Consider the following 25,704-nt stretch of genomic DNA (forward strand, 5'->3'; position numbering starts at 1 on the left):
AAACCCTTATTACATAGTCACGCGTTTGTTTATACTTAAGAGATATGTATTGAAATGTTCTTCCGCCCCCCCCATGCTTCCCCTGTTAGCTTCCTTTATTAAGGGATGAATATGCAGCATAAAGAGGAAGTACAGCTGTGGTCTTCAGAATTCTGTATAAGGAACTACCTATTGCATAGTACTTACTGTAGTTTTTTACTGGTCTTTTTTATTTTATTTCTACTGCTCCATTAGGACAGAACTATGATCGGCAACCACAGCAGTGAAGAAGCCGCAGCACAAGAATCACAATCTCTTTAATCCGCTGACTGGCAGGGGTGCCAGAAAAAGGCTCCAGTTGATCCTATAACAGTGGCTTATTCTATAAACAGACCATCAATGACTCAGAAAACACCTACAATTCTAAGTGTAGTCATTTTTTGTTAAAAAAAATTATAAATCAATGAATAAATACTATTTTACCTAATTTTTATTATGTAAAAGACCCCACTGGTGGTGTTCCTCACATAATTCTTACACTGGTCACTTGAGTGGAACCCAAAAGTACCCTCTGTAAGTACAATGGTTCTGTTGGGCACCAGTGGTGTCTGCCATGCATGAATCCAGCATTGTGGATTTTATTATAAACAGACGCTACAATGCAGATGTGATCAGAGGCTAAACTACTGTACAGAGAGAAAAAGAAGACTAAGTAATGTCAATTGAAAAAAATGCACAAGACACAAACTTTTCTTCATTATCTTTTATCTTCCTTGTGTTCCCCTTGTTGTTGCTGTAGGCAAACCCTACACAGAATGAACGAGTTTCCTTCCTCCTCACAGTTCCTTCTTTTCTCACAATCCAGATTTACATTACAAACAAGCCATGTTACTGCAGAGGTCCAGTTTCTTCCCTGATAAGCAGATAACCATTTTATTTGGCTGCTCTGTAGTTAAAAGAGTCCAGTATAAAAAAAAAAAAAAAAAAAAACGTATCCCCTATAACACTTCCTTAGTGGAAAAGTGTCCGATCGAGGGGGGTTCGGCCTCTGGGACTTCCCCCGATCTTCTGCCTGACACTCCGTCTCTCCCCATTCACAAAGTGTGCCGACAACGGCACAAAGTGGTGGCCGAAGCGCCACCTCAATGTGTCTCTATGGAGGAGCCGGAGATACACGAGCGCTGTATCTCCAGGTTTCCCATAGAGATGCATGGAGGGGGTGTGTAGGCAACTGTTTCGTGCTATGGTCGACACAGCTTCATTTATGGGGAGAGCCGGGGCGCCGGGCAGGAGAACGCAGGTAGACCCAGATGTCAGACACCCCCCTCCCCTTCTCTACATTCTAACACTTAACCCCTAGCCTGCGGATAGGGGATAAGTTTTTTAAAACTGGACTAACCCTTTAAAAAGAATCTCTAAGCAGAAAACAGGCTGTGTGGAGAATGACAAAGCCAGTAATCTGCTCATTAGGTGGACATGCACTATACATTTTGAACAACAACTGGCCCCGTACTTTGTAAGGAAGTCAACACAACTTTAATGCTGTGTGCCTCAGCTATACAGCACATTCCTCACATTTTTGTAAATATCTTATTATATCTTTTGATGTGACAACACCGAAGAAATTACGCTTTGCTATAATGTAAAGTATGTAAGTGTCTGATCGCAGGCGGTACAGCTGCTGGGACCCCCCCCCCTCCGAACGCTGGGACCCCCGCGATCTCCCGGGGGTTTGGCCCCGGCTCTGCTGCTGTGATGACATTTTGCACCCTGCACGTAAGCTGGTCGAAACACGCCCCCCTCCATTTCTACGGGAGAAGCGGAGACACGCGAACGCTGTGTCACCGCCTTTCACATGAAGATGAATGGAGGGGACGTGTTTTGACCAGCTTCCACGCTGGCTATGAGACGCGCTTTAGTGAAGCAGAGTCGGGCCCCATAAAGGTGACTGTGGGGGTCCCAGTGGATAGGGGATAAGTTTGTCTGCTGGAAAGGTTGCTACTGTTCTCTTCCACTCCTCCAAGACAACATCTTGATAGTGAATGTTAGAGACCTTGCACTCCTCCACCTTCTGTTTAAGGATGCCCAGCAGATGCTCAATAGGCTTTAGGTCTGGAGGCATGCATGACAAGACCATACAGGGGTTTTACAGGACAGGTTCCTCTCAGATCAGCCCATCACCTTTACCCTCAGGCTCTTTAGCAAGGCAGTAGTCATCTTGGAAGTGTGTTTGGGGTCATTTTCATGTTGATATTCTGCCATGTGGCCCAATCTCTGAAGCGAGGGAATCATGCTTTGCATGAGTAGGTCACAGTACATGATGGCATTCATGGTCCCTTCAATGAAATGTAGCTCCCCAATGCCAGCAGCACTCATGCAGGCCCAGACCTTGACACCTCCACTACCATGCTTGACTGTAGGCAAGACACACTTGGCTTTGCACTCCTCACCTGGTTCCTGCCACTCATGCTTGACACCATGTGAACAAATTAAGTTTATCTTGGTCTTGTCAGATCACAGGACATGGTTCCAGTAATCCATGTCCTTAGTGTGCCTGTCTTCAGCAAACTGTGTGTGGGATTTATTGTGCATCATCTTTAGAAGAAGCATCCTTCTGTGATGACAACCATGCAGACCAATCTGATGCAGCACGCTGTGTATAGTCTGAGCACTGACAGGCTGACCCCCCCACCTCTTCAACCTCTGTAGCAAGGGTAGCAGCGCTTATATACTATTTCCCAAACACAACCTCTGGATATGACGCTGAGCACTTGCACTCGACTTCTTTGGTTGACATTGGCGAGGCCTGTTCTAAGAGGAACCTGTCCTGTAAAACCCCTGTATGGTCTTGCCCACCATTCTGCAACTCAGTTTTAGGGTCTTGGCAATCTTTTTATAGCCTAGGACATCTTTATGTACAGCAACAATTATTTTCAGATGCTTAGAGAGTTCTTTGCCATGAGGTGTCATGTTGAACTTTCAGTTCCCAGTATTAGAGTGTGTGAAAAGAAGAACACCAAATTTAAAACACCTGCTCCCAGGGCTCAAGTCATGCAGGAATGCATGAGAACAGAGTTCCTGCTGTTTTCCACAGCAGGAACAGTGTTCCCATTAGCAGGAGTCCTGCAGGACCAGCCCTTGAGTGGAAATCATGGGTGAGTTCCTTCACTTTTTTTCCAGGACTTCACTCCCCATTTACACCTAAGACATTGCAACACTAACAACATAGGGTCTGCCAAGGTCTAGAAATTAATGGTGTTGAGTTATTTTGAGGGGGCACATTAAACACTGTTATACAGGCTGTGCACTCACTAGTTTACATTGTAGCAGACTGTCATTTCTTCATTGTCACATGAAAAGATATCATAAAATATTTACAAAACTGTGAGGGGTGAACTCCCTTACGTGAGATACTGTATCCGTCATACTGTGGTGAACACAACAGGTTTATTTACTTTAATGTCAGCTGATAAATACATTTGGGCCACTTCCTAATCCCACAACTTTACTGTATTAAACTTAACCCCTTAAGGACCAAGCATTTTTCTGTTTTTACACTTTCGTTTTTTCCTCCTCACCTTTTAAAAATCATAACCCTTTCAATTTTGCACCTAAAAATCCATATGAGGGCTTATTTTTTGCGCCACCAATTCTACTTTGGAATGACATCAGTCATTTTACACAAACATTTATGGCGAAACGGAAAAAAAAAATCATTGTGCGACAAAATTGAAGAAAAAACACCATTTTGTAAATTTTGGGGGCTTCTGTTTCTAGGCAGTACATTTTGCGGTAAAAATTACACTTTATCTTTATTCTGTAGGTCCATACGATTAAAATGATACCCTACTTATATAGGTTTGATTTCCTCGTACTTCTGGAAAAAATCATAACTACATGCAGGAAAATTTATACATTTAAAATTGTCCTTTACTGACCCCTATAACTTTTTTATTTTTCCACGTACAGGGTGGTTTGAGGGCTAATTTTTTGCGCCGTGATCTGAAGTTTTGATCGGTACCATTTTTATTTTGATTGGACTTCTTGATCACTTTTTATTCCTTTTTTTATGGTATGAAAAGTGACCAAAAATACGCTATTTTGGACTTTGGAATTTTTTTGCGTGTACGCCATTGACCGTGCGGTTTAATTAATGATATATTTTTATAGTTCAGACATTTACGCACGCGGCGATACCACATATGTTTATTTTTATTATGGTTACATATTTTTTATATGGAATTTGGGAAAAGGGGGGTGATTTAAACTTTTAATAAAGAAGGGGTTAATGTGTGTGTTTTTAAACTTTTTTTTAATTTTTTATTTTTTTACACTTTTAGTCCCCTTAGGGGACTTTTAGGAGGAATCATTAGATTCCTCATACAGATCATTGTGGTTTCATAAAACCACAATGATCTGCGTGCTCTGCGCTCGATTGATAAAGCCTGGCCCTGCCAGGCTTTATCATTCAGAGAGCCGGAGCCGCCGCAGCAGGAGAGGTAAGCCCTCAGGCTACCTCAGTAGTGGATCGCTCCCCCGCGATCGCGCTGCGGGGGGGTGATACACCCCACTGGACCACCAGGGACTGTATACAGGCACCTTTAGACGCCGCTGTCAACTTTGACAGCGGCGATCTAAAGGGTTAATAGCCGGCCGCGGCGATCGCCGCATGTCTGCCATTAACGCCGGCCCCCAGCTACAGGAATCAGCTGGGGGCTGGCCGGTAGGACGCGGGCTCGAGTCGGGAGCCCGCGTCATACCCCAGTAACGGCCATTGGACGAGTATAGACGTCCATGGTCGTTATCGGGTTAAAGGAGAACTCCAGAATATAAAAATTGTCCCCCATACTGCCGGCAGTCATAAAATAAAGATGTACATACCTTCCTCCGCTCCCCCCGGCCTCCGGTAACCGGCTCCAGTCTCCGCCACAATCCTCTTCCTTGTTGCCAGTGGTCGGCGAGTCATAATGCGCTCAGCCAATCACCGACCGCAGTGAAGTCCCGACTCGGCCGGCAATAGGCTGAGCCGAAAACGTCACACTGCTGCTCAGCCTATAGCCGGCCGAGTCAGGACTTCGCTGCGGCTGGTGATTGGTTGAGCGCAGTATGACTCGCCGACCACTGGCAACCAGGAAGAGGATCGTAGCGGAGACCGGAGACGGTTACCGGAGGCCCCAGGGGAGCGGAGGAAGGTATGTACATCTTTATTTTTTTATGTCGGCAGTATGGGGGGATAATTTTTATATTCTGGAGTTCTCCTTTAATTGCATGGTCACCACAGGTATACGTCAGCATGTCTTTTTTTTTTTTTAAACGATGCTAACATATAGCTGGAACTAGGGATGTCCTGATACCATTTTTTTAAGACCGAGTACAAGTACCGCTACTTTTTTTAAGTACTCACCAATACCAATTACCAATACTTTTTTCTATGTCATGTAACATGGTTTTTTTTTTTCTGGGAAAAAGGGGTGTGTTTTTTTTTTAGCTTTTATTAAAGGAAGGGCTTTTTTTTATATTGATAAAAAAAGGTTTTATTTTCTTTTATTTAAATGGGGGGGGGGTTCAAACTTTTGTTAGGGCAGGGGTTAATTCACTTTTTTTTTTTTTACACATTTTTTCACGTCTTCATAGGGCACTATTACATGCACTATTACATACATTGATCAATGATATGCAATTCCTTTTATACTATCTAGCTTTTTTAATAGTTTATGCTGTAAAAAAGCTAGATAGTATAAAAGGAAACTAGACTTTTTAAGGTTGTGGCAAATTTTTCAGAGCAACTTATGCTGTTTGACAAATCTGTGAGTTTTAGAACATCTAGTTATAGTTTTAGACTTGTCTAACTTTTATGCCAACTTAAAGTTTGTATAGAAGACCAGTAACTAAATTGTGGCATATATTTGTGTAGTAGGTCACATTTGAAGCAATGGCCATTTCCCATGATGCCACACCCCTCATTAAATGAAACACAAAACTTGGCTAGAACAAATAATGATGGTTTTAGAGGATAATGGACAAAATCTTTCCACAATCTATGCCAAAGTCAAACAAAATGTTGGATAACCTCTTTAAAGGAATTTTGTCATCAGTATCACCCGCACTAACCTGTCATACAGGCTTGTAGTGCGGATGATAATAATCAAAATGATACTTACAATGTCTTGAATGGCCCACCCATTGCGCCGTTATTGCTGTTTTTCTTTTTATGTAAATTAGGTCCTTGGGGCATGGGCAGAGCTAGGACCGGAGCTCCGGGCACCCCACATGATCTTTCCGCACTGCTCATCAATATGCACGGCCTCCCTCCCTGCTCTTGCGGCAGGTTTTCGCCACAGTGCATGCGCCGCTCCCAGAGTACACCCGGGAGCGGCATCAGTTTTAGCCCGCAGCCAGCAGTAAAGTGTGAGGATGCACAAAGGCATGAGGATGAATGAGGCTGAAATTGACTCTGCTTCTGGGGGTACTTGCATGTGCCGTGCTGCGAGAGCCGGGCAGAGCGCCCACCTGGCAGAAGATCACGTGGGGTGCCCAGAGCTCTGGTCCTAGCTCCGCCCATGCCCAAAGGACCTAATTTACATAAAAAGAAAAACAGTGATAACCTTGCAACGGGTGGGCCAGTCAGGACATTGTAAGTATCATTTTGATCAGTATCACCTGCACTACAAGCCTGTATGACAGGTTAGTGTGGGTGATAATGATGACAGATTTCCTTTAAGGGTACGTTCACATGTGCATTTTCCTACCCATCTAAAATCTGCAGCAAAATCTGCAGCAAAATCTGCACGTGTGAACATACCCTTAGGCAGTTTTCACCCTACAGAAAGTTATATGGGGGAGACTTATCAAAACTTGTCCAGAGAAAAAGTTGCTGAGTTGCCCATAGCAACAAATTAGATCGCTTGTTTCATTTTTCAGAGGTGTTTTAAAAAAAAAGAAAGAAGCGATCTGATTCTCTGGACAGGTTTTGATAAATCTCCCTCATTGTGTATAGCTAGGATATGCAATAATTGTTAGGTTTGGGTCAGATCTCTGAAATCATACAGATGCCTAAAATATCAAGGGCCTTCCATTGAATAATGCTCCCATAGCACAGTGCTATTATACAGAAATAATACCTAAGGGGCAGGTTAAGATCCTAGTGGTTGGATCCCAGCATTGAGGAAGTTATGGCATTTTTTGTGTCTTTCAGTGAACTGAGGAATCAACAGATAAGTGGATCAGACAGATTTATTTTCTTATTTCAAAAATCCCTTTGGCTAAAAGGGATATTGTACATATTGGAAGGGTCGCACATTCCACATTTTGCTGCATATTTGCTGCTGCATATTTTACTACCCATTGAAGGCAATGGGTAGCAAACTCAGCTGCATATTTTGCTACCCATTGACTTCAATGGGTAGAAAAATAGACAGCAAAATATGACACATGTGATCCTAACCTTAGACTAAGTTCACATCTGCATCAGAGCTCCATTGGGAGCTCTGTCACAGTGTCTGTTCATGATACAAACAACGGAGCTGGACTGTCTGTTACACAACAGACACCAACAAGTCCCGACGGGTCCACTGACTTTGAATGGGGTCCGTTTGATTTCCATCTGGTCCCCGCCGTTTTGAGGAAGTTGAGCAATGAAAAAATCTGTCTCGTCATTTTAGCAGATTCTGCGGTGTTCCCTGAACATAGCTCCAATGCAGATGCCAACCTGGCCTTAGACATATGGGGCAACTGTCCAAAGGAAAAGTTGCTGAGTTGCCCATAGCAACCAATCAGATCACTTCTTTCATTTTTGAAAAGGCCTCTGTAAAATGAAAGAAGTGATCTGATTGGTTGCTATTATCTTAAGAGTCAGTAATAGTTTGCCATGGTTGGTGCCACCAGGGCACAGTAGTTTATAGAATTAGCATCGGGTGGGAAGCCAAAAGAAGAGGGCCACTGCTTTATAAATAAAAAGGTTTAGAGCCTATTTAATGATATCATTACCAGCTTGTCCTCCTGAGAGGGTAAATTATTATCATCATAAATTTCCTACTAATAATAGTGACTTTCATAGATGGTTAGCATGAAGTGATGAGCCCACCCAACAGCCATCGCTGTCCTAGAAAAATAAATAAATATAAAAGCCGTAGGGAGGTTTGTGTTATAAAACGCCTGCCAGCAGCTTTAGGAGAGGAAGCTATGAAGCTGTCTGCACATAAAAAGCAGAAAGCAGACAATTTATCTTCCTTGACTCGCCAATTAATCTCGGCCCTGTTGCATTTTGCCATTACAATGATCACATCATAATATTTTTAGATATTCTTCAAGTGCTACAATACCCCAAAGGCTATTTCTGCCGACAAAACTCAAACTTTTAATGCAAGTAGGCACCACTTCAGTCAAGTAAACAACAACGCGGATGTTTCTTGGCCAAATTAACACAATTTGATAAAAAAAAAAAAAAAGTATTGCTCTGCTAAGATCCTCTGCACTGTAGAGAAACTCTATTCTTGAATGTAGTAGTAAATTATATACTATGTTATACAAATGTGTTAGCAGTTGTGTCAGGTGTTCATGAAATAATCCAAATATCAACAAGTTTCACCTCACACCTATATCTAAACCTAAAATATAGTCTTTCTGTTACGCTTTGCGCTCCGGCCTCACACACTGGCCGCGAGCGCATGGTCCCCTTACCTTCTGCTGCCGATGGGGCTGGGACTCGCATTGCGGGACGCACCCCGCATGCGAGCCCCAGTTCGTCACTCTCCGGGTGTTTCCCCTGCCTCTGCTTTCGCCTCTCTGCTCCGGCGCGCATGTCCCCGTCCCTTAGGGAGTGCGCGCGCCGGAGCTTTAAGATTTAAAGGGCCAGTACGCTTATTCGTGTAACCACCTGTGTCTTGTTGATAAATTCCTCCACCCTCCTCAGTTCTCTGCCAGATCTTTGTTTCCTTGTGCCTAGTGAAAGCGTTCCATAGTATTGCCTTGCCGTGTACCAGATCTCCTGCTCTTGTGAACTTGACCTTGCTTCTCTGAAGCCTGCCTACTGAACTTCTGCTACGTCCCGACTACGCTACTGTGCTGCCTGCCCTGACCGACTGCTATCCAGACTACAAGTTGTCTCATCCCTTCTGTGCTTCGCATCTCCTCAGCCGCCTGTGTGGTCGAGCCGTGCCGGGGGTAGCGACCTGGGTGTCGCCTGCAGCTGCAAGCCCATCCTGCTTTGCGGCAGGCTCTGGTGAAGACCAGCGGCACCATAGACTCCGCTCCCTGGCACGGTCAGAGTCATCTGCCACACAGGTCCAGCGGATCCACATACACCGGAGTCCTGTCTTCAGAAACGTGAGTGTTACACTTTCTTTCCAATATCATCATGTGCTAGACCAAACAGGGGATTCATTTTAGTAAAGAAATTCATAAAATGTTTTATTGCCTATTTCTTTTTATTTCTCCTATTCAAAAAACGTAAAACATAAAAGGATAGAATTTTACATTTGGAATAATGAGAATGTCTGAAACCACAACCACGTGATGGAGCTATATTACAAGGGTTACACACTTAGTGCACCTCACTGACTTATAAAAGGGCTCTTGTAGTTTGAGTAAAAAAATTCTCAGACAGTCGTAGATTCAACTTACCTGGTCCAACGTGGAGGAAATATATACTGGTGCAAACATACCCAATAGGACCATAATGCTGCTATGTAAAGAATTTTGAATATGCTCACTAGTGGCCAACATTGGTTCTAAGACTAAAGTGTTAGAATCAAATTACCGTATTTATCGGCGTATAACACGCACTTTTTAGGCTAAAATTTTTTGCCTAAAGTCTGTGTGCATGTTATACGCCGATACCCCCCCCAGGAAAGGCAGGGGGAGAGAGGCCGTCGCTGCCCGCTTCTCTCCCCCTGCCTTTCCTGGGGTCTAGAGCGCTGCTGTCGGCCCTTTTCACCCCCTGGTTATCGGCGCCGCTGCCCGTTCTGTCCCCCTGACTATCGGTGCCGGCGCCCCATTGCCGGCGCCGATAGCCAGGGGGAGAGAAGCGGCTAGCAATGACGCCGGGGACGCACGACGGAGGCCTGGAGCAGCGCGGACCGGACTCAGGTAATTATGCCCCGTTGCCTCCCCCCATCCCCGGTGGCATAATTACCTGAGTCCGGTCCGCGCTGCTCCAGGCCTCCGTCGTGCGTCCCCGGCGTCATTGCTATGCGCTGAACGGCGCGGCGCATGACGTCAGAGCGCCGCGCCGTGCATAGCAACGACGCTGGGGACGCACGACGGAGGCCTGGAGCAGCGCGGACCGGACTCAGGTAATTATGCCACCGGGGATGGGGGGAGGCAACGGGGCAGCGGCGCCGGCAATGGGTGCCGCTGTCCCTTCTCTCCCCCTGGCTATCGGCGCCGGCACCGATAGTCAGGGGGACAGAACGGGCAGCGGCGCCGATAACCAGGGGGTGAAAAGGGCCGACAGCAGCGCTCTAGACCCCAGGAAAGGCAGGGGGAGAGAAGCGGGCAGCGACGGCCTCTCTCCCCCTGCCTTTCCTGGGGGTATATAGGGGTATACACGCGCACACACGCACCCTCATTTTATCATGGATATTTGGGTAAAAAACTTTTTTTACCCAAATATCCTTGGTAAAATGAGGGTGCGTGTTATAGGCCGGTGCGTGGTATACCCCGATAAATACGGTACTTTCCATTATTATGGATATATAAGTTGATTTTTAAAAAGAAGTTCATCCCTGCTCAAGCATGCATTCAATGGATCATTTTGCCAAGAGGTGAGCTGCCTGTGGCCAACTGTATTGACAGAAACCATGAGGGGACCCCAAATGTAATGTCATCATGTGGATCTGATATCCAAAATCATACAATGGCATACAAAGAGTATGCATGACAAAAATAAACAATTTCCAATTTTTTACACAGTTTTATTATGCTATGTTTATTCAAGTAAAAAGGAAAACAAAAAATATGCTGTTTTCACATGTACTGACATCTAGTGGCCAAAAAAGACAGGTTAGTATTACAGATTAGTCCAAAATAAGTATGTTGTTTAAAAGCCTACAGTAATACCGAATGTTATCACTTTATTAACACCAAAAGGCCTTTAGTGAAAGGGTCATTTCACAGACGGCTGCCTGATATGAGCACCATGTACAAGCAGAAGGATCTCTTATACAGCCCAATTATTGAGAGTAAATGGCCACATAAGGGATCGCTGGATTGTCCATATGGCTGTGTATTTAGATCACTGCCAACAGCACATCCCGTTTTCATGGGGAGATGTGCTGCCAACTAAGAATGGTTTATAGGTCCGCATACCTGTATGATCAGCTGACAAATCAGTGTTCGCTCATCATCATTAGGCATTTACAGAGGGTAATAATCTGCCTATTTGACTAAAAGCTGCCGCACGTAAAAGACCCTTAAAGCATATCACTGAAAAATAAAAATTATAATGGCAACATGTGTTAAAGGGGTACTCCGGCGCTTAGACATCTTATCCCCTATCCAAGGATAGGGGATAAGATGCCTGATCACGGGGGTCCCGCCGCTGGGAACCCCCGTGATCTTGCACGCCGCACCCCGTTTAAAATCAGTCCCCGAAGCGTGTTCACTCCGGGTCTGATTATTGTCTATCACAAGGCCGGAGCCCCCCTCAATGCAAGCCTATGGGAGGGAGCAAACACGCTCCGGGGACTGATTTTAAACGGGGTGCGGCGTGCAAGATCACGGGGGTCCCCAGCGGCGGGACCCCCGCGATCAGGCATCTTATCCCCCTTTGGATAGGGGATAAGATGTCTAAGTGCCGGAGTACCCCTTTAAGCACTAGGTCATTCAGATTTTTTACATGTCTTTTTCATGTGTCTATCTTCTTTCACAAATCCCTCTGTTCTGCTGCTCACAAACTCTGACATCCATTACTCAGGAAGGGATAAGTCGGATGTAAGCACAGAGACCCCCCCCCCCCCCCCCCACGCATTCACTTACTACCTGAGTCTGCTGTGCTGTGCTTGGTCACTTCATCCAATCACTCAAGGCTGCTCTGTAACCCCCTTCTCTCTGTTTTCAGACAGGAGTCTGAAAGGACAGGAGTGAGCACAGGGGAGTGCTAGTCCCGCCCTCACTTACTGGATTTTGTCCCAGACTGTGCTTCATCTGGGACAAAGGTGATGCTGCAGCCAGACAGGATTCTGGATGGTATGGGGTTCCCTGGTGGTCTTTTATCTAAGCCATAATTTCTATAAACAGGCAATCATTTTTTATGAAGTATATTAGAAAGGTTAATTGTATTGCCAAGATGTACCACATATAAAAAGTTTTTGATTCTGGCAGTCCCAATTTAGTCATTTGCAAAAATTGTTTATATAATGTAGATAATAACATAATATGCATACTTTTAATATACACTGCTCAAAAAAAATAAAGGGAACACTTAAACAACACAATGTAACCAAGTCAATCACACTTCTGTGAAATCACACTGTCTACTCAGGAAGCAACACTGATTGACAATCAATTCCACATGCTGTTGTGCAAATGGAACAGACACCAGGTGGAAATTATAGGCAATTAGCAAGACACCCCCCAATAAAGAAGTGGTTCTGCAGGTGGTGACCACAGACCAGTTCTCAGTTCCTATGCTTCCTGGCTGATGTTTTGGTCACTTTTGAATGCTGGCGGTGTTTCACTCTAGTGGTAGCATGAGATGGAGTCTACAACCCACACAAGTGGCTCAGGTAGTGCAGCTCATCCAGGATGGCACATTAATGCGAGCTTTGGCAAGCAGGCTTGCTGCATCTGTTAGCGTAGTGTCCAGAGCATGGAGGCGCTACCAGGAGACAGGCCAGTACATAAGAAGATGTGGAAGAGGCCGTAGAAGGGCAACAACCCAGCAGCAAGACCACTAACTCCGCCTTTGTGCAAAGAGGAGCAAGAGGAACACTGCAAAAGAGATAAAAGGAAGAATATAGTAGGGTAGGGTTATGTGGGAAAGGGAGGCGACGTCGCTGCCTATCTCAAGTTCAAGACTAGAAAGCCTCGCTCTTCTGAACTTTCTCATCTCAAACTAAAACTCTTTAAAATTCTGTTTATGTTCTGGTTATGTTTCTAAAATATAGCAATGTGGCTAAATAAATCAGCAGACAAAAAAACATAAAGTTGCCCTTATTAAATGTAATGGATAAAAGGAAGGTAGCACTTTAATGGATGGATAAAAGGAAGGTAGCACTTTAATCCCAAGACTGACTGTGATGTACAATGAGTAATTACTCACCCGGTGTATGTGGGGGGCACACAGAAACTGCTGGTTCCCCTCCACTAACACCAATAGAGCATTCCAGCATGTAAAATTCAGAGATAAACTGTTCTCTGTCCTCTAGGACATCAACTTGTGGAGGGCGCAGGGTGGTCCGGAATCATATAATAAATGATCTGTTTGATGCAGTAGGAATAGAAGAAAAAAAATACCAGCGTTCAGAGAAGTATATGTAGGTACAATCTCCAAAAAGGGATACTAAGTATGTTGGGAGACAAAGCCGCACACTTGGTCACATGGGTTTCCAATGTGTTACAGTGTGCAGCACATTGGAAACATTGGTATTTTTCCCTTATCAAATGGAGTCCTATGTTTGTATCCACCAATACTACTAAAAAATTAATTTAAAAAAAAAAGTTACTTAACCCCTTAAAGGTTAATCCCTTAAAGGCAAGTCTATGGGAGGGGGCGTGACGGCCATCAGAATCATTTGAATCATTTGATCAAGAATCATTTGATTCCTCATACAGATCAATGTGGTTCCATAGAACCACATTGATCTGTGTGCTCTGCACTCGATTGCTAAAAAGCCTGGTCGTGCCAGGCTTTATCATTCACAGCACAGCAGCCGACACAGGAGCAGAGGTAAGCCCTCCGGCTACCTCAGAAGTGCGATCGTGCTGCGGGGGGCGATCCAAACCATTGGACCACCAGGGAGCAGTTAAAGGTACCATTAGACGCCGCTGTCAGCTTTGACAGCGGCAATCTAAAGGGTTAATAGCCGGATATTAACGCTGCCCCTCAGCTACAAGAATCAGCTGAGGCCAGTATGACGCGAGCTCGAGTCGAGAGCCCGCGCCATACCCCAATAAATGCACAAGGATGTGCATACACGTCCTTGGTGGTTAACCAGTTAAAGTAATCAAACATATGTTAGAAGGTTATGGCATCAATGAGTGCAGTTTTGGAACATTTACTACAGCCTTTAGTTAGCTAAGAGATACACTAGTTCCTGGTTCTTCTTTAAATAGTACCTGTCACCAAATAAAACTTTTAATATAGTGTTCCTTAATTAGTAGACACTTTCCCATTGATTTGCTTTTAAAATTATCAACATAAATATGTTTAAAATGTAATACAAAAAACAGCCACTTGGTGGCCCCGTTCTGTTCCCTGCCACAATTAATACAGTGAGTTTGGTCTCCTCCAGACCTAGCAGGAGTCCAAACTCAGGAAGTGTTTCTCTGCATTTAGCTTTATTGACAGCTGCACAGAAAGTGAAAGCTCCACAGATTCTCACAGAAAGCCACACAGACAGACAGCTAAAGGAGAGCCTCAATGAAATCTGCACAGACGGAAACATGCACAGAGCCTGAGGTCTTCTATTTATCACAATGCTGCAACAATGTGAGGGCAGAAGTGGTCCCCCAGCAGGCTTCAGTGATGTCATGCCTGCTGGGAAATGGCCATTTTATCCTGCTGGGAGATTGCATTATGCGAGCAAGAAGAAAGGTAAGATAAAGAGTTTTTTAAAGTTCTGACATTGTTCTTAAGGGCAGGAGGGGTCTTAGGAGTAGTTAGGGAACATAGTCTGAGGTAGTTGAGAACAGTTTATTTGGTGACAGGTACTTTTTAAAAAGAGGCTGTGGCAAGAATACTGCAGATGAACGTCAAAAGGCCCTATAACAAAGGGGACCAATGGTAATAGTTTCACAACAACCACGAAAACTTCCACCAACCTCCTAAAAGTTAAGTTACATAACAATATTCCTTTACAATATTATATATATAACAATTATACTTTGGAATCAAAAAAAGACTTTGCAAAAATGGAAAATGCATATTCATACGTGGTGTTATGTTATGACTCACTTATACAACGGAGCAAATCTGTGCTCCTAACAGAGTGAATCATCTTATCCAGCACACCTGAGTGCCAAAAATTATACCGAAATTAGAACTCTCTGGATAACAATACGAAAGTTGTTTGCCAAAATTGCACAAAAAAAACTTCTCACGACTAACACTTATAGTATATAAATAGGATAGCGGGCTCAACCCCTTAATTTTAACCTTCACCCCCAACTGACCAGACCTGTATGACTTATTTTACCAATATGTATTTAGATAAAGGGCCATACAAACCCAACACCGATGAAACATCATTGATCTCGGCTCTCTATGTACTAGGCAGCAATGGAATGAAAATGTAAATGTCACTCCAAGCATCACTTATATTTACAGATTCCAATCATTTTTACAGTGTTATAACTTATCAACATCAATGACAGTTTTATAGTTTATTGTTCTATATGAGTGAGTTACGATGATAACTGGGACTTTAATGGTGGTTCTGCAACATTTGGGTTTATTCAAATATTGTGAATGTAAATTTTATGCTCCATTTTATAACAGCTATTTCATAATTTCATTATTTAAACGTTTGTAGACAATTCGTGGAGTTTCTATCATCTGTCTGATAACGCAAATGAAAACAGCTATTTTTAGACCGCATAGTAGGGAGATTAATGGGCTGAGATAAGACAAATTGTTCAGGAAATACAATATTTCTACTAAGATGTGTCTTATTCATGGGTAATGACAACAACTAATGCTGCCACCAGGCTGCCTGAATGGAAGATTTTGCAGTGATACCCCAAATCCCATTCTACACACACCACTAGATATGAAGTGAATCGACATCAAAATCTACAGATTTTAACCCTTTACATTGGGACCAGGGGGGTATTGTGTTTTCTTGAGATCATCAAACTAGTGTACGGGGTCTTACAAGGCATGCAATGTTCCACTGTAAAATAAAATGCAAAGTAGCACATTTCTAGAAGGAAAAAAACTTGCTCTACGGTGTCATCTACCGGAGGTAGCCTCCCTTACAATTAATGTCCTACCCTTAAAGACCCTTTAAGCATTACTCCAATGAGGCTTTGGTGGCAGGATATGTATTTCAGCTGCCTGGCAGATTTTCCAGAAGTCCAATTGACATTGTAGCACTGTAGAGCTACTTTGCATATTTTTTTTTCCCATGGAGCATTGCAAGGTTTGTAAGATTCTATGCATTCTTCTCAAGAAGACACCCTACTCCCCTAGTTTTACATTGAGAACCTCTCACTAGCCAGCCAGCATCTGCTCTGTACTGACAAGGGGAAAGAACCCTGAAACTGCTGTTTACAGATGGGAAACTCACCAGTTGGAGGAGATTCTGGCTTATCATTTAATCCCTAATCATGTATGAAAGGGGTACTCCGGTGAAATACTATTTTTTTTTCATATCAACTGGCTCCAGAAAGTTAAGCAGATTTGTAAATTACATCAATTAAAAAAATAAAATCCTTCCAGTACTTATCAGCTGCTGAAGTTGAGTTGTTCTTTTCAGTCTGACCACAGTGGTCTCTGCTGACACCTCTGTCTGTCTCAGGAACTGTCCAGAGTAGGAGCAAATCCCCATAGCAAACCTCTTCTGCTTCGGACAGTTCTTGAGACAGACAGAGGTGTCAGCAGAGAGCACTGTTGTCAGATAGAGAACAACTCAACTTCAGCAGCTAATAAGTACTGGAAGGATTAAGATTTTTTTTAATAGAATTTACAAATCTGATTAACTTTCTAGAGCCAGTTGGTATGAAAAAAATTGTTTTTCACTTGAATACCCCTTTAAAGGAGTACTCTGCCCCTAGACATCTTATCCCCTATCCAAAGGATAGGGGATAAGATGTCAGATCGCCGCGGTGCCGCTGCTGGGGAGCCCCGGGATCCCCGCTGCGGCACTGCGCTATCATTACAGCACAGAGCGAGTTCGCTCTGTGCGTAATGACGGGCAATACAGGGGACGGAGCCGCGTAACGGCATGGCTCCACCCCTCATGACATCACGGCCCGTCCCCTTAATGCAAGTCTATGGCAGGGGGCGTGACAACTGCCGTGCCCCTCCCATAGACTTGTATTGAAAGGGGCGGGCTGTGACGTCACGAGGGGCGGAGCCGTGATGTAACGATGCTCCGGCCCCTGTATTGCGCGTCATTACATGCAGAGCGAACTCGCTCTGTGCTGTAAAGATAGCGTAGTGCCGCAGCGGGGATCCCGGGGATCCCCAGTAGCGGCACCGCGGCGATCTGACATCTTATCCCCTAGGAGATAAGATGTCTAGGGGCGGAGTACCCCTTTAAAGGGGTATTCCAGGATTTTTTTATTTGACTATGCTACAGGGGCTGTAAAGTTAGTGTAGTTCATAATATAGTGTCTGTACCTGTGTGTGACGGTTGTCTCACAATTCTTCTGTGATTTTCACCCCAGTATTTATTTTTACCAGTATACAAAATTACTGTTGTCTCAGATTTTTCCCAGGTTGCAATACGGCTGAGACCTGACTCACTAGTCAGCTGATGACAGGGAGCCTGTCTGCTTCAATGAGTGGAGGGATCGCTTGGTGTGAGAGAGATCAATCTGCAACTAATGCAACAGCTGTAGGCACCCTGATTGAAAACCACAGGTCTTTGAATGGATGCAGCTCATTTATGTTTCAATGGGTGGGGTGGCTGATGTGTGGGAGGGAGGAAAATGGAATTGTGGGATTTGTAGTCAAAAAAAGAAAACTGCAACAGGAAATACCAGCAACAAAAAGCTAGCCACAGTATTATGGTAATCTCACAACATAGTCATTTAGCCCCAAGACAAGTACAGACTCTTCCTAAGCATGTCCATTACTGCCTGCCAGGTACGTACTAAAATCACCTTATGGTGGATAACCCCTTTAAGGCTCTTTAAAGGTAGGCATTGATTAAAGCAAGTACATTTACGTTAAACAGTTTGCGATTTTTTTTAAGCGCAACATGGTATCCTTTTAATCGTATTGACCCAAAGAATAAAGAACGTAAATTTTTACGTAAATTGTACGGCGTGAAAACGAAACCTTCCAAAATTAGCAAAATTGCGGTTTTCCTTTTAATTTCTCCACACAAATAGTATTTTTTTTGGTTGTGCCATACATTTTATGGTAAAGTGAGTGTTACGCCTAGCGCTCCGGGTCCCCGCTCCTCCCCGGAGCGCTCACGGCGTCTCCTTCCCTGCAGCTCCCCGGTCAGTTCCGCTGACCGGGAGCGCTGCTCTGTCCTGGCCGTTGGGGATGCGATTCGCACAGCGGGACGCGCCCGCTCGCGAATCGCATCCCAGGTCACTTACCCGTTCCCGTCCCCTGCTGTCATGTGCTGGCGCGCGCGGCTCCGCTCTCTAGGGCGCACGCGCGCCAGCTCCCTGAGACTTAAAGGGCCAGTGCACCAATGATTGGTGCCTGGCCCAATTAGCTTAATTGGTTCCCACCTGTTCCTTGGCTATATCTAGTCTCCTCCCTAGCACTCCCTTGCCGGATCTTGTTGCCTTAGTGCCAGTGAAAGCGTTCCTTGTGTGTTTAAAAGCCTGTGTACCAGTACCCTTGCTATCTCCCCTGACTACGAACCTTGCCGCCTGCCCCCGACCTTCTGCTACGTCCGACCTTGCTACTGCCTACTCCCTTGTACCTCGCCTTTCTTCAGTATCTTCAGCAGCCAGAGAGGTGAGCCGTTGCTAGTGGATACGACCTGGTCACTACCGCCGCAGCAAGACCATCCCGCTTTGCGGCGGGCTCTGGTGAAAACCTGTAGTGGCTTAGAACCGGTCCACTAGCGCGGCCCTCACCAATCCCTCTCTGGCACAGAGGATCCACCTCCTGCCAGCCGGCATCGTGACAGTAGATCCGGCCACAGCAACAGCAGCAACAGTCACAGCTACAGCAAGTTCAGTCTCAGCTACAGCAGCAACAACCATCTCCTCCGCCAGCTCCTGCTCCCCTTCCGCAGCGACTGGCCACTCCTAGCCTCCGCCTGTCTTTGCCAGACAAATTTAATGGGGACTCTAAGTTTTGCCGTGGCTTCCTTTCGCAATGTTCTCTGCACTTGGAGATGATGTCGGACCTGTTTCCTACTGAAAGGTCTAAGGTGGCTTTCGTAGTCAGCCTTCTGTCCGGAAAAGCCCTGTCATGGGCCACACCGCTCTGGGACCGCAATGACCCCGTCACTGCCTCTGTACACTCCTTCTTCTCGGAAATCCGAAGTGTCTTTGAGGAACCTGCCCGAGCCTCTTCTGCTGAGACTGCCCTGTTGAACCTGGTCCAGGGTAATTCTTCCGTTGGCGAGTATGCCGTACAGTTCCGTACACTTGCTTCAGAATTGTCCTGGAATAATGAGGCCCTCTGCGCGACCTTCAAAAAAGGCCTATCCAGCAACATTAAAGATGTTCTGGCCGCACGAGAGACTCCTGCTAGCCTGCATGAACTCATTCATCTAGCCACTCGCATTGACATGCGTTTTTCTGAGAGGCATCAAGAGCTCCGCCAGGAAAAAGACTTAGATCTCTGGCCACCTCTCCCACAGTCTCCACTGCAATCTGCGCCTAGGCCTCCCGCCGAGGAGGCCATGCAAGTGGATCGGTCTCGCCTGACCCTGGAAGAGAGGAATCGCCGTAAGGAAGAGAATCTTTGTCTGTACTGTGCCAGTACTGAACATTTTCTGGTGGATTGCCCAATCCGTCCTCCACGTCTGGGAAACGCACGCTCGCACTCAGCTCTCGTGGGTGTGGCGTCTCTTGATGCCAAGTCGGCTTCTCCACGTCTCACGGTACCTGTTCGGATTTCCACTTCAGCCAGCTCTCCCCTCTCAGCCGTGGCCTGCCTGGACTCTGGAGCTTCTGGGAATTTTGTTCGGGACTCCTTTGTGAATAAATTCCGTATTCCGGTGACCCGTCTTGTCAAGCCACTCCACATTTCCGCGGTCAACGGAGCCAAGTTGGACTGTACCATACGTTTCCGCACGGAGCCCCTTCTTATGAGCATCGGATCTCATCACGAGAGGATTGAACTTTTGGTCCTCCCCAATTGCACCTCGGAGATTCTCCTTGGACTTCCCTGGCTTCAACTTCATTCCCCAACCCTGGATTGGTCCACTGGGGAGATCAAGAGTTGGGGGTCCTCTTGTTCCAAGAACTGTCTAAAACCGGTTCCCAGTAACCCTTGCCGTAACTCTGTGGTTCCTCCTGTACCCGGTCCCCCTAAGGTCATTAAGGACTCTGCCTGCCACAGGAAATGCCCTTCCCCCCCTCCCAGTTCCATCAGGCAAGCTTCTGTGTCCCCTCATGGCCCTCGTCCTGGTGTCACACTGCCCCGTGCCAGGTCCCGCCCTCTGCCCTCTCTCCCCATTCCTACTCCTGCGGTTCTGCCTGCCGTTGTGGAATCCCTCCATCCTTTCCCGGTGTCCTCATCCCAGGGGAGGCAGTTACCCGATAAAGAGAAGGGGAGACCTAAGGGGGGGGGTACTGTTACGCCTAGCGCTCCGGGTCCCCGCTCCTCCCCGGAGCGCTCACGGCGTCTCCTTCCCTGCAGCTCCCCGGTCAGTTCCGCTGACCGGGAGCGCTGCTCTGTCCTGGCCGTTGGGGATGCGATTCGCACAGCGGGACGCGCCCGCTCGCGAATCGCATCCCAGGTCACTTACCCGTTCCCGTCCCCTGCTGTCATGTGCTGGCGCGCGCGGCTCCGCTCTCTAGGGCGCACGCGCGCCAGCTCCCTGAGACTTAAAGGGCCAGTGCACCAATGATTGGTGCCTGGCCCAATTAGCTTAATTGGTTCCCACCTGTTCCTTGGCTATATCTAGTCTCCTCCCTAGCACTCCCTTGCCGGATCTTGTTGCCTTAGTGCCAGTGAAAGCGTTCCTTGTGTGTTTAAAAGCCTGTGTACCAGTACCCTTGCTATCTCCCCTGACTACGAACCTTGCCGCCTGCCCCCGACCTTCTGCTACGTCCGACCTTGCTACTGCCTACTCCCTTGTACCTCGCCTTTCTTCAGTATCTTCAGCAGCCAGAGAGGTGAGCCGTTGCTAGTGGATACGACCTGGTCACTACCGCCGCAGCAAGACCATCCCGCTTTGCGGCGGGCTCTGGTGAAAACCTGTAGTGGCTTAGAACCGGTCCACTAGCGCGGCCCTCACCAATCCCTCTCTGGCACAGAGGATCCACCTCCTGCCAGCCGGCATCGTGACAGTGAGTGATGGCATTACAACGGGCAACTGGTTGCGCAAAAAACAAGCCCTCATATTAGTCTGTGGATGAAAATATAAAAGAGATGATTTTTTGAAGGAGAGGAGGAAAAAACGAAAACGTAAAAATAAAATTGTCTGAATCCTTAAAGGGGTATTCCGCCCCTAGACATCTTATCCCCTATCCAAAGGATAGGGGATAAGATGTCAGATTGCTGGGGACCCCCGGGATCACCGCTGCGGCACCGCACTATCATTACTGCACAGAGAGAGTTCGCTCTGCGCGTAATGACGGGCAATACAGGGGCCGGAGCATCGTTACGTCACGGCTCCGCCCCTCGTGATGTCACGGCCCGCCCCCTCAATACATATCTATGGGAGGGGGCGTGGTGGTCATCACGCCCCCTGCCATGTCACGAGGGGCGGAACCATGACATCAAGCTGCTCCGTCTGTATCCCCTGTATCGCCCATTATTATGCACAGAGAGAACTCGCTCTGTGCAGTAATGATAGCGGGGTGCCGCAGCGGCGATCTGACATCTTATCCCCTATCCTTTGGATAGGGGATAAGATGTCTAGGGGCGGAGTACCCCTTTAAGGCCCAAATGGGCTGAGTCCTTAAGGGGTAAAGGAAAGCTATCTCCGCCTGGGAAAATTATGCAGGATGTGGATCAGATTTTATTGATATGTCACCAACATGGCTGGTACAGTAATCCACTGCAGATCTTACCTGTCCAAATCCACAGGTAGTAAAATCCACAGCAAATCCAAAATCACTTTACCATAAGTATAATAATGACAGAGCTTTGCTGTTCAGGACTTCAGAGACCCAACCAGAGAGACAAACCCTGTGGAAACTGTAATGGTGGTCTACTGGGTTATCCGCCAACATTCCCATAAATGGATACAGCTGAGGTAGAATATCATGACTCAAGGAATTATTCACAGGTGATATCTGTTTTATTCTCAGAGAAGTCATGTCGTTTTCTACTTACATTCATTTACATAATGATTTTTGAGTGAAGGTTGCTGCTATTTTTTAAGACATTCTGCAGAGGAGTGGATGCAGAGATGATTCACCACACATCCCACATCAGATCACATTCACAAGGATCACAACCAAATCAGCTGCAGTTCTAACTTTTCTTCACTTCTCCAAATTTGCTTACTGTAGAACTTCTTAACAATGCAATGGCTCCATGTAGACATGAGTGTTTACTTATGGAGGAGAAATTAATTGGCAACGTCATAATTAATGGCTGAACTATGCAAAATCCTTCCAGCCCAGTATAACAAAATACATAGTTTTTGTACCAATTTGTAGCCTTGGATGCCCTGATTCCAAAACAGTTTTTTTTTTTGCTATAAACATGTAAAGACTACAAGTAGACAGGCAGATTATAGTTGGTCTACAACTGAAACAAACAATTAACTGTACAATCAATTCTTTGCTGATAAGTTAATTGAATATTCATTCAATGAATTAGGGGAAAATGGCAATATGACCACAAAAAGTGTTTTGGGGGGATTTACTTAAAAAAATATGTACAGTAGGCATATAAAAACAAGTGAACAAGGTTTTTTTTGTTTCCTCCGCACCCCTATTATTACTTGGCACAGTGTTTTCCAACTTTGGTGCCTCCAGCTGTTGCAAAACTACAACTCCTAGCATAAGGAGGTGCAGGCACCATCAGTTAGGGCATAATGGGATCAAAGAGAAGGTCCTTTTCCTTACTTTGCCCGTGGTTTACGAAGTTATATTCATGCTGTCTTGTAATGCCGATGAACCTTCGGAGAGGCCGACTGACTCTCGCAGTGGCACATCTCCTCCTCGCCCTAACCTTCTCCCAGCATGGAGCCCTGTACGGCAATCATGCAGGACCAGCGAAGTAAGGAAAAGGACCTTCTTTTAGATTGTATTATGCCTCGTATGAAGGTGAGGGCAGCACTGCGCTCCGCCCTCTGGCCGGCTCCCAGTGGGGAATATGAAGTTACTGTGTGGGGATTTCATATTCCCTGCCGGGAGCTTTGATTGGTCGGCACCGATTGACCAATCAGAGCTCCCGGTGAGGAATATGACACCACAAAACTTTAACTTCATACTCCCGTGCTGGGAGCCGGTCGGGGAGCGGGTGGGCACAGCACTGCCTGCAGTAGTGCAGTGCCGACCCCAAAAATGAGTTACAAAGGTCATAAAGCCAGTAATATGACATTTGCAACTCATTTTTTGCTTAAAAACGAATCAGAGCTTGATAAGTCGATGACGGGATTCGTCGACAACTAATCCTGTTATCGATTTTTATCGATATCGATTAATCGCTGCAGCCCTAGTTTGGCCTATGCCTGCAAAATGAGCAAAATGTGAAAGTCCGCTTATATTCTTTCATGTCAAAGCTGCAAACTTATGGTCTTATAAAAAAAAGTTGAAATGCACTGTAATAAAGCTACAAACACCTTTGCACCAAAATCATTTATTGCCCATTTGCTTTTTAATTGCAACATTAAGCAATCTTTTTAAAAGTCTTTATTGAAACCACTTTGTTATAAAGACTGTGCAACTCATTACTAATACCAGCATGGAGAGAGAGAAGATTGGACGTGGCAGATTAAAAGGGTACTCCACTGGAAAAAATATAATTTTTAAATCAATTGGTGCCAGAAAGTTAAACAGAATTCTTAAAAAATTCTATTTAAAAATCTTAACCCTTATCAGCTGCTGACACAGTGATTTCTGCTGACACATCTGTCTATTATAGGAACTGTCCAGAGTAGGAGTAAATCCCCATTGCAAACCTATTCTGCTCTGCACAGTTCCTTAAATGGACAAAGGTGTCAGCAGAGAGCACTGTGGTCCGACAGAAAGGAAATTAAAAAAGAAAAGAACTTCCGGTGGAGCATACAGCAGCTGATAAGTACTGGAAGGATTAAGATTTTTAGATAGAAGTAATTTACAAATCTGTTTAATTTTCTGGCACCAGCTGATTTAAAAAAATAAAATAAAATGTTTTCCAGGGGAGTATCTCTTTAAAGGGGTACTCCGCCCCTAGACATCTTATCCCCTATCCAAAGGATAGGGGATAAGATGTCAGATCGCCGCGGTCCCCCTGCTGGGGAGCCCGGGGATCGCCGCTGCGGCATCCCACTGTCATTACTGCACAGAACGAGTTCGCTCTGCACGTAATGACGGGCAGTACAGGGGCCGGAGCATCGTTACGTCACGGCTCCGCCCCTCATGATGTCACGGCCTGCCCCCTTCAATACAAGTCTATGGGAGGGGGCATGGCGGTCGTCACGCCCCTGCCATAGACTTGTATTAAGGGGCGGGCTGTGATGTCACGAGGGGCGGAGCCATGATGTCACGCTGCTCCGTCCCCTGTATCGCCCGTCCTTACGCACAGAGCGAACTCGCTCTGTGCAGTAATGACAGCAGGGTGCCGCAGCGGCGATCCCCGGGGTCCCCAGCAGGAGGACCGCGGCGATCTGACATCTTATCCCCTATCCTTTGGATAGGGGATAAGATGTCTAGGGGCGGAGTACCCCTTTAAGGAGAAAAGCATATTAGGGCCTTTTTGGATAAGCCGACTGTAGGTAGAAACTGCAGCCGGTTTGCTGAGCCATTACAAGGCAAAATCGTATAGTACATTAAGTTTATTACTGTCGGAGACACATTCCCTGTTTACACAAGGCGATGTGCAGCTGATAGCGATAATTTATATGGACGCACAAATTATGTGATCGGCCAACTGTCATTAAAAGTATTTTTTAATACTGCACACAGAGGAGGAGATTTATCAAAATCTGTCAAAATGAAAAGTTGCCCAGTTGCCCATAGCAACCAATCAGATTGCTTCTTTCATTTTTAACAAGGCCTCTGTAAAATGAAAGAAGGGATCTGATTGGTGGCTATGGGCAATTGGGCAACTTTTCCTCAGCACAGGTTTTAATAAATCTCCTCCATAATGTATAAATAAAAATATCCCTAATGCACTTTGTGTAAAAACTTTCAAGTTTTATTGGTTAAATTTGTATTTGAAAACATGGCCACTAGGTGGCTCCCTCTTTATGTAGACTGCATATTCCTCCCTCACTTGGACAAACTTTGGACTTCTTCTGGCTGTGCAGAAGTCCAAACTCCAGAAATGCATTCTACAGTTGTATCAGTTCAGTTCGCTCTCTGCATGTATATGAATCTGGCAAGAGTGAGCTCCTTGTACAAGCATGTGCAGCGCACCCCCACTTACCGCCTCCCCCTCCAGAGATACTGAGCCCGCAGTCTGCCGTGCTGGGGGCTGACTCATCTATTCGCGCTCCCGAGGCGAAGCGCAGCATAGATTATGAAGGGCGGAAGTGAGACCTGGCAGGCTTCAGTTGACGTTGCGCCTGCTGGGCTACGCCCCCTTCCACACCAGAC

The 25,704-nt window shown here is 45.8% G+C and overlaps 1 protein-coding gene across 2 annotated transcripts in view; it reads right to left on the minus strand.

Moving 5' to 3' along the window:
* SH3KBP1 (SH3 domain containing kinase binding protein 1) overlaps window positions 1–25,704 on the minus strand; it is a 465,279-nt gene that overhangs the window by 393,044 nt on the left and 46,531 nt on the right. The window contains exon 1 of one of the 2 annotated variants that reach the window (XM_056558516.1): window positions 7,556–7,692. The exons of the other annotated variant lie outside the window; for it this stretch is intronic. Coding sequence (XP_056414491.1) covers window position 7,556 — 1 coding nt within the window. The 5' untranslated portion in view covers window positions 7,557–7,692. Of the gene's footprint in view, window positions 1–7,555; window positions 7,693–25,704 lie in introns of those variants that run through there. 2 annotated transcript variants of the gene reach the window in all.

This window comes from Hyla sarda, chromosome 2 (assembly GCF_029499605.1).
Source record: "Hyla sarda isolate aHylSar1 chromosome 2, aHylSar1.hap1, whole genome shotgun sequence".
In the NCBI taxonomy this organism is placed as follows: domain Eukaryota; kingdom Metazoa; phylum Chordata; class Amphibia; order Anura; family Hylidae; genus Hyla; species Hyla sarda.